The sequence below is a fragment of the Alligator sinensis genome, unplaced genomic scaffold, assembly GCF_000455745.1.
Source record: "Alligator sinensis unplaced genomic scaffold, ASM45574v1 scaffold12_2, whole genome shotgun sequence".
NCBI classification, from domain to species: Eukaryota; Metazoa; Chordata; order Crocodylia; family Alligatoridae; genus Alligator; species Alligator sinensis.
Window position 1 is genome coordinate 29,841 of NW_005842756.1, and position 9,756 is coordinate 39,596.

General features: G+C 42.7%; 1 protein-coding gene across 1 annotated transcript in view; it reads left to right on the forward strand.

Moving 5' to 3' along the window:
* LOC102388471 (exocyst complex component 6B) overlaps positions 1 to 9,756 on the forward strand; it is a 177,306-nt gene that overhangs the window by 20,142 nt on the left and 147,408 nt on the right. The window contains exons 10-11 of the mRNA XM_025216643.1: positions 5,200 to 5,334; positions 6,816 to 6,995. Coding sequence (XP_025072428.1) covers positions 5,200 to 5,334; positions 6,816 to 6,995 — 315 coding nt within the window. The remainder of the gene's footprint in view (positions 1 to 5,199; positions 5,335 to 6,815; positions 6,996 to 9,756) is intronic.

A 9,756-nucleotide genomic window follows, 5' to 3' on the forward strand; every position in this document is an offset into this window, starting at 1 on the left:
CAATAGATGGTGTCTTCAGAGTACATTTGTTCTTGGGGGCATATTTCTTTTCTTTCCCCTGTCCTCTTGGGGATCCCTGGGAATAAGCAATGCAATGACATTGCTACCCTATTCTACTCATTTTAGAAATAATCCATGGAGTATACAGAAAGAATCGAATTCTTAGTAACTTTGTGAATGGCTCTTAATAACTTCATATCTTACCATGGTAGCTGCTCAGCCCTGCTTTAGTATAAGCCTGATTCAGTGTGTGTTTCACTCTGGGAGGGAAGGTGATGCTAGAAGAAGAAAATAATGGGCTAAGGAGAGTGCAGAGGTGGAGGGTTTGTTCAGCTGCGCTGGCGCTGCTGCTCTGGAGCTGAAGAAGGATCCTGCAGGAAATGCCGACAGGTCATGACATTTCAGACTCCAGTTTAAAACAAAGGTCTAATTTGTCAGGAGGTGCCTGCCCACAGTGTTTTGCTTTGGAGCTCTTTTCATATGATTAAGCCTGGCTTCTCCGGCCAGCTCCACATTGCTTACAAATGAACAGTTTCAGCAGCACGTTTCTACTTTTTAATTTAAAACTGGCCTAAATGAGTAACTTTCCTTTCCAATTTAGTCACGAGCAAGTAAGATGAAACCTTGCAACCGAAAATCGATTGTTTGAGCTCTCTAGTGTGGGGCAAACATTGGCCTGTGATCCTAAAAGGAGAAGCTTGCTGAGCTCGTTTGAGGCTGTTGAAGTCCTTTTTACACATTCTCAATGTGTTTCTCGGAGCCAGATCAAGGGTTACAACCTTGTATGCTCACGTGTCACTTAAGGCTATGTCCTCAGCTTCCCTCCTCACCCTGAGTCTGCTGTTGACACAAACGTTGCTCTTCCTTGAGCACACGAGAGACTGGAAAGTGGGCAGAGCACCTGGCTTGGGAGTATCCTTAACATAGTGACAACCCTGTAGACACCAGCATCTCCAAGGTTTCCCACCCCCCGCAACTATACCTATCTTTACAAGATACAGGACTCAGCTTGCAACCTCCAGTGCAAGTTTTCCATGTTGTTCTTGCATTTTACACTTTACAGTTTTCTGAAAAGTTTGGTCCACATCTGTCCATCGATTAGTTAGAGAGATATAGATAGCTCTCTCTCTCTCTCTCTCTTCTCCCTGTGACTTTTTAATTGAAACCCCTTTGGGATTCTTGTCAAAGTGCTTCATCCATCAACAAACTCTCCTAGCTGCTGTTATCTTAATTCTGACAGTTGGCAAGATCTAAGCATCGTTGGCACATCACCTGGTGCTAGGTTTTCACAGGGGCACGGCGGTACTGAAACCTTACTCTGGTTTTCCTGCAAAAGTGGTTGCTGAATATTCCTTTAAAGTAGACCACCAACCTCTGTTTTCTCCCCCAAAGCGTGCAAGCCTAGGAGCCTTCCTTTAGACAGAATTAAAAAAATCCTTTCAGGAAATTGTCCAGCCTTTTGTGGTATGAGAGAAGGCCATGAAAGGTCAAGCTTTCTCTTCCCAAATATTATCCTTGTGGATTAGAATTTGTGACCAGGTAGCAGATAACAAATGCCCCTGCTCAAGTAGAGCTCAGGCAACATCCGCAGAAGTCTTCTATAGGATAAGATCTGTGAACATACTTAGAGGCTTAGCCTGTACTTCTTACTAAGGGTTTATGCCCTGTGTCTGGCGACTGGATCAGGTGGCAAGCTCAGGAGGGCAGTTCTGCAATCCCTATTCAGTGAGCTGTAATGATTGCTCAGCCCTCCATCATGTCGGTCTGAGAACTGCTAGCTAAGCATTAGGAGGAGGACCCGCACGAACAAAGACTTGAATAGTTAATTATGACAGTAACTATAATTCTCGAAGAGAAGTGGGGAACCACAGTTACTGGGAGATGAGCGACTGCTCTTTTTTTGTAGAAACGCTTTGAATATGAACGTGCTAGATGCTTGTGGGATCTGGTAGATCAGCACCATCTAAATGCTAAGCATGCTGCAGCAGGGACAATGACTTTTCCCATCTACCAATTTGCACATCACCTCTTAAGCCAGATGCATCCCAATCTCCCATCCAGAGAGACAGTAGTATGGCATAGCTATTAACAAGGAAGAGAGGGTCAAAACTAATGCAGTGGCGGCACAGGGGGGTTGCAGGAGAAGGAAAAAAAAATTCCCAGTTGTTTGGGCTACTGGGTGCAGAAGCATTATATCCCAAAGTTGAGAAGGAGAGGAATCAAGTACCAAGGAGCCAGAGGGAGTTTAAACAGTTGATACTGGTTTGTGGCAAGAGAACCAGTTGGCATGTGGGGTTGAAGGTGGCTGGCATGGGCAGACTGACTACTGCAGACGGGAAGGCTGGGAGGAGCTTTGCATGGCTAGTTAGCAGGTTCTAGGCATGTCAAATGCAGAAAATGTGTCTGAAAAATTTGTGCAAGGGATAGGTGGGAAAGTGTCCTCTATCATCCAGGTGCCAGGGCACGAGATGAAACAGGGCAGGCTTCTGAAGCCTGAGCAAGGATCTTGGGATGATGTTGTGTATTCACATTAATGCAGGGTTTTTGCTGGTAGCCGCATTGGTCTAAGGACATAGGTAGGTGAGGTTCTTTGAGTAGATGTGATCTCTTTTATCTAATAAAAGAACTCAAAGAACCTTGCCTGCCTATTCACACTAGTGGCACTCCCTTTCAGGATACTTCAGGCTATTGTGATGTAGGGCAGCCAAGAAGGGTGCTGAAAAAGTATGTGCAATCTGTTTTGGACATCCTGGTGCCGTGAGACTGGCAGAAGAGGAACCCCCAGTTGGACAGGAAATGGGAAGTCCTAGCTAGGCAAGAGATGTAAGCTGGTTTTGGTCATGTGGAGCATTGGTCCACTTCTGGGAGGGGGTATTTAGTTTTGGAAGGGGAATCAGTCTTCCAAGGGCCAAGCTCGCAAGCCAAATCAGGAGGGCATTATATAAACAAAATGCAGAAAACGAAAAGGGAATGAATGAGCACTTATCAAGCCCAAAATCAAGATTGCGAGAACCAGCGTGCTGAGGAATGTGCAGAGAAACACCACCTCTTCTTGTATATAACATTGCATCTTTTCCCAAAAAAGTGTTTATTATCTGCGAGGAAATCTGATAGAGGAGTTTCTTCCATTACCGGACAAAAGAGACTAAAGTCTGTGTGCGATCCACAGGGAGCAAAGCTATGAGCAGGCTCAGCTCCCCAGGTAAATGCAAGGGTGTAGGTTGTAGCTGTGTTCGTCTAAGGACATCGGCAGACAAGGTTCCTTGGGTGAATTTGATATCTTTTATTAGACCAACCCAAATGGTTGGAGAATCGTTATTAAGCAAGCTTTCGAGTTCAAAAATCCTTCGTCAGGCTAAGGAAGTTTCAGCAGTTGGTGTGTGCTCTTCTTGGATGGAAAATGCAGGTAAATGCAAGAAACTCATTTACTGCAAGAAAAGACCTTTCTTTCCTTCATTTTGCCTTTCAGAAACCAGGTGTATATTTTATTCTGGGGCATGTTGTATATGAGAAGATAGAGTAGTTTAATTGCCTCTATACCACTGGTCGGAGCCTGAGGATTAGATGACAGGAACCAAAATTGCTGACTTATGAACATAAATGCGATCACTTCTGGGGTGGATCTAGGGGATGCACTTGCACCCCCCCCCTTTTGATTTCTGTTTAAAACCCAACCACCTGGTAGTGACAGCAGCATTTCTATTCAGGCAGCAACGAGGGACTCATTTAGCTTCGTAGCTCATTATAATCTATCTGATTCCTTCTAATTGCTTTGTTTCATGATTATTAATAACTCTTTCCTTTTTGAATGGTCTTCGTGTTCCACTAATCAAACTACCCTTTCTTCTGCAATTTTGCGGCCTGCTAGTTGCTCCTGGTGACAGCTCCTATTTCACAGTCCTGTGCACTGTATTGAACTCATTCCAGTAAAGTTATATTTGTTTTTGCTTCCACCTTGAACTGAAAAATACAGCCCTAGGGCCCTAGCAGATTAAAGCTTCCAGCTTTTTAACTGGAGAAAAAGATGTTGTTTTATATGTGATGATGCACCTCACCATCTGCACCCCTTGTATTCAAAATCCTAGATCGGCCCGTGTCCACATCAGTATTCAGTCACTGAGGGTTGGGTTTGTATGCTTGGACTGGTAAACTCAGTGGTTACAGACAAAGAATTTAATTTCTGTATGAATCCTATAAATTGTAGGAAAAATATTGTCACGGGGGACTTCAGTCTGGGTGGTATTTACGGGAGATCTCATGCTGCACGTGCCAGCGTATCACCAGTGTATTTGGTCTCTCTCTCCCAGTGCCTTAAGTGCAGTTCCCTTTGCAAATAGTCTAGTCCATCAATCAGCCCCACAATCTGAGGACACTTCAGTGTTTAGTACCACATGGAGATTAAATGTCTTGCTTGAAGCTATTCTCTTGTTTGTCTTATACCCATAGCATGCAAGGTGATTTGAAAGAAGGCAGGGTTCCTGCTGGAGAAATTACTAATCTGAATCAATAGCTAAATAAGTTGTTCCCTAACAGAAGCATGGACTGTCTTGCCCTGGACGTGAAACACTTGAATTGAATTGACTCCAGCTGAGTGTTTGCTTTGTAGTTATCCGTAATGTCACAAGCTATTATCCTGTCTACATGCCACTTGCTCACTTCATGAAGGAAGCAGCGAAAACAAAAGATAAATAAAGCCACAAAAGTTAGACGTAGTATGCTCAAAGACAGGAGGCCGAGGAATGCTGTAGCACATACCACCTGTAGTGAAGTAAAACCAGTTCATGATTACCAGCAAACTGTCTGTGGTTTCATTCTTAAATGCCCTTGTGTGATATCGTTGGCTGTCACTCAGAAATACAGGTTATTTAGGGTTATGCTTCTGGTCGGGATTTGGTACCTTGCGTAACCTTCTTGCATTTTAAAGGTGTTTGAAGTGCCCTGAAAGGGGCAATGATTGACAGTTGAATTCGCAAAATTCATAAAATCCTTGTGATGTTAACACTTTCCCAAGTGTGATCTCTCTTAAGTTTCATATGTTGCTAAGACGGGGCAATCCTCCTTTAGCCTTCAGCAGGGCATGGTGTGTTTTGACAGTGTCAAGAGTAACAAAAGCCCCTTATAAATTGGTATTTGTTCATTTGACATGACCTGACTTTTAGAACACGAGACGCATCTGAACATATTCTTTTTCCTTTACAGCTTGTGCAAATTATCATTAATACAACCCATTTGGAGAAATCCTGCCGGTTCCTAGAGGAATTCATAACTAATATCACCGATGTACTCCCAGAGACGGTCCACACGACCAAACTGTATGGGACCACCACATTCAAGGTGAGAAATAGCCTTTGCTTTTCTTGTAGGTTATGATTTATGGGGGGTAAGCTGTTGTTCGTGCTCCACAGATTCTTATTGTGTGAAATATCTTTAACAACACGGATGCAGAAATTCTGAGCATCTCTTAATCTGTGATGTCCTTTCAACATGCTTTTTCTTTTGAACTGTTTTAAATAGGGATTTTTTTAAAAAAGACGTGCAATTGCTAGTGCTTATCACCCAACAGAAGCAAAGCAGCCAGGAAAACCAATGAGAAGTAAGGCATGGTATATATGACTATGTTCCAAAAGGTAGTTTTATGTGTGCTTGCTCCTTAGTTTGTACCCCGAGTGTATTTTTAAGTTACTTTTTGACATGGCATCTGAATATCACCAAACTACCTTACCAACATGTCTCTCCTGGCCACTGTGTGTATTACTAATGGGGCATTATAGCAGCCACCACCAGTGCATCTACCGGCGAGTTCCTCGCACAAGCAAATAGTAGAAAACACTATCTCCTAAAAGAACACGAGCCATAGGCAGAAGGAGACAACTGGACTTTGCTCGATGACATGGGGTTTGAAAGATGCTCTAATAAGACTATGAGAAGGAGGGATGGTAAAATTGTAGGAGTGAGATGGGGCAAGAGACTGCTGTGTAGTTCAAGTGACAAATATCTATTTTTTTTGGTTGAAGGAAGGGATTTGCGTCAGCCTACTTACTGTTTTAAGTAGTGCTGACAGTGCCAACCTGCTTTCTCAGTGCTGACTCTATTGGAAGCAGAAGGGTCAAATGCTGCGACGGCGAGGGAATTTAACAACAAAATGCGTTCGTTTTCGTGGGAGCCGTATGGCTAAATCTCTTTTTCTTGGGAAAAACTCAGTCGGAAGCTCCAATTGATTGATATTATATAGATAGAAAATCATGGGGAGTAAGTAAGGTTAAAAAGAGAGAGAGAAGGGTCTGGCCCCCACCAACATTTTTGTTACAAATTTTTAAAGTTGAGACTGTTCAAAGTGTTTTTACCAAGTCTGGTCCAGACCAAGTGCTCATCATAAGATGATTATCAATGCTGAATGTAGGCTCTTATGTAGTTTTTCTGTGACTACCTAAATAACTCCTTTTGGACAGAAACTTCTCACTTCGTGCCTATGTGATACCTGGAAGGATTATGGAAATATATTCAGAAAGAGTTAATGTTCTGTGAATTCAACAGGCTTAGATCAACCTTTACTTGGCAGCACAGTGTTTTGTTATGCTGTTAGAAAAAGGGACCAGACGTGCTACTGGAAGAGTACACCAGGCATTTCTGGCTTGACTGATGGAGAAAAGGGAGCTCTAGTACACAACGCACAGGATGGAAAAGGAAGCTAATGAAGAACAAGCAAAGGGTGCAGCCTTTCTGCATCATACCTTAGTATCACCCACACTGCCTAGGCTAGGAGGCATGACTTCCTTTCGGACCATATTCCACAGTCTTTTCTTCATGCTTTCTAGGATGCCCGCCATGCTGCAGAGGAAGAGATCTACACCAATCTGAACCAGAAGATCGACCAATTCTTGCAGCTGGCGGATTATGATTGGATGGCAGCAGAACCGGGCAGCAGAGCCAGTGATTACCTTGTAGATCTGATTGCCTTCCTGCGCAGCACCTTTGCTGTGTTCACACACCTCCCTGTAAGTGCCAGCCTGGCCCGGTTTATGGAAGCTGAGAGGGGAGAAGGGTTTGATGCCACGGTTGAAGCTTCAGGCTGTTAACCTTGTTTTTCTTGGAGCATATATTATAAATAATAACCTACGGGGATAGAGGTCATGAACAGAATGGTTTTATTCTAGTATATCCTATCGGGTGTTATCAGATGTCAGGCTTCCTTAAACTTCTCCTGAATTAGCTTTTTTATTTGAAAGCCTGGGAGAAACGTACAGATCAGTGATAAGAAAGTCAGGGACATAACTGATTATGTATTCATGTTACATTTTATTTTAAGTATCTGAGATTGTAGGGGTTTTTTTTAAATAGCGTTGAACTTAAAAAAAAATTTTTTTATGAAGAATGTTGCATAGTTTGAGGATGTATTTTTTGCCTTTGGGTATTTCGAGTTGTATTTATGTCCCAAATGTGGTCGTGAAGCCACTAGAAACCCTGGCTCAAACTACAGCTTTGGATCCTACAGTAGAGATTAGTTTTTCTTCATCTAAAATATGCCTTCAGTTTTCTTACCTGTTGTTCCTAGAAAAAAACCCACCTATTCATTTTCATTCTGTTTTTGATTAGGTGAAATGTAGTATCCCACTGAGTAAAAGTACATCTTCATCAGGTAGTTTCACTTCTTCACAAGCATCTCCTTTCTTTTTTACTTTGGGTCTCGTAGATTTTGTACGTATTAGTATCTTCCTTTACAATTTTGCAGTGGAAAGAAATAACATCGAAGATGGCATTTATACAGCATATAATAACGACTTGTTGCTTTTGTTTCACAACTTGCTGCTTTCTCATATGAGGTTTCCAATGCTGCAGTACATCACAGTAAATTTTGCCCACTTTGAAGTCAGATGACAAAGCATGTTCTGGTCCAGTTGCAGTTCTGTCTGCCTTTGCTTCATTCCTCTTGTCCATACCTGTGTGACTGAGCTACTGCAAAGGTTTTTAACTACTCAGCAGTGTCAGTGAGCCAGTGCTAAAACATTTCCTAAATGTCTTAGTGGTACATTTAGGAAATCCAGCGTCCGTGGCACTTTGGACCCCACGAGAGCGCTCTTCATTATGTCAAGGAGATTTGACAATTGCAAGAAGGCTAGTTCTGGTTGTTGGGGGATGCTGAAGTGCCAACGGTGAGACTGAGAAGTTGATTCCAGTCCTTCATACTTGAGTCCACCATTGAGGCTGAACTGCAAAAGGGAGTACATGCCTGAATCTGACGTGTACCACAGCTAACTTTTTTGGGGGTCAAAATGATTGGGTGACTTTTGCTTTGGGTCAAGTGCATTTCCAAACCGGCTCTATTCCACAGTGCAGCACAGGTCGGTGAGATGACAAGGCCGGGTTGGGCCTTTGTGTTGGATCTAGAGTTGGGATATAGAAATCCCTGAATGTCAGTTGGATACTTCAACTACTAGACCTCTCGGTTTATAGGTGTCTGACAAGTTTAACGGCTGCCACCATGGAGTGTCGGCAGGTTTTTAATCTGGTCATTTGAATCAGATGAGCAGCTACGCTAGTCACAGTAGTAGGTTGTCGTCTCATGTGGATCAGCTGGTAAAGGGGATGCACACAGTTTAAAGTGCTCCTTAAGTGGTGTTTCGAAGTACCGTGTCTAAACCAAAGATATTTGTGAATATAACAATGGCAGAGGTTGTGCTGTAGAGTAAGTGGAGTTCATGCTTTCTCACCAGGTCATTTTGGGCGATGTAGTGCCGATTTCAATGCATGTAAGCCTAGGATGAAAGGGGAGGCAGTTTATTGAAATACAGGTGAATATATATTAGGAAATCAAACACTTAAAACCAAAAAAAGCACTGCAACGTATTCTCCTCTTTCACCACACACACACATTCACTCACTCACCCACTTTCTCTCTCTCTCTCTCCAGTAAGGGGAGAAATCCCCTCTTTGTTCATTCTCTGCTTCTGTGAAGTCTTGCTCTATCCCCTGCTTGACAGGGTGTCTTTTCACTGAAGCATGAAGCATAGCTAACATGGAGATGTGAAAGAGGAAAGACATGCCCGCAATGATTTATGAGATGGACCCAGGGTGATTTATCTTCCTTAAAACATTAACGTTTCCTTTTCAAATTAATCAAAATTGTTTTGGAAATGGGAAAGGCAGCTACTTAGCCCCCAAAAAGATTGTGCCGCCTGGAAGCAACCTCTCTGTTCCAACCCTGGCTTAAAAAAAAATTTTTTTTTAGATCCATCGCTGCTCCAAAAACTGCTCTACCTATTCCTAATGATGAGTTACCAGGTTAATGATACGGAGCCAGCGCATGCACACACAACAGTGCTGCACGGGTCCCATAAGTTCAGAATATGAGCTTCAAAACATTGTACATGTGCTTAATTCCCAGCACTACCCTGTGAGGTAGGTTGGGTCATTTAATTAGATTCTAAAGAATAATGTTTAAGGCTTTGGATCTGGTTTAAACTATTTGTATAAAACTAAAATTTAGGATGCATCAAAGCTACATTTTGTAGAAGAACATTGAAAATGCACCCTTGTTCCAAATTGTTGAGGGGTTCCTATGTAACCTAAGGCCAGGAGGAACTGTGACACTATGTCTTTAAATAAAAAATAGTGCTTTCTGTATTACAACAGAGTCAGTTTACTTCCTTGGGGCATGTGTAGACAAAATGGGGGCCCTAAATTGACGCAGTGAACTTTAAAAAAACACCGCTTCAATTTAGGGCTGATTTAAACCCCCGTGTCGTGCAACACCCCCCC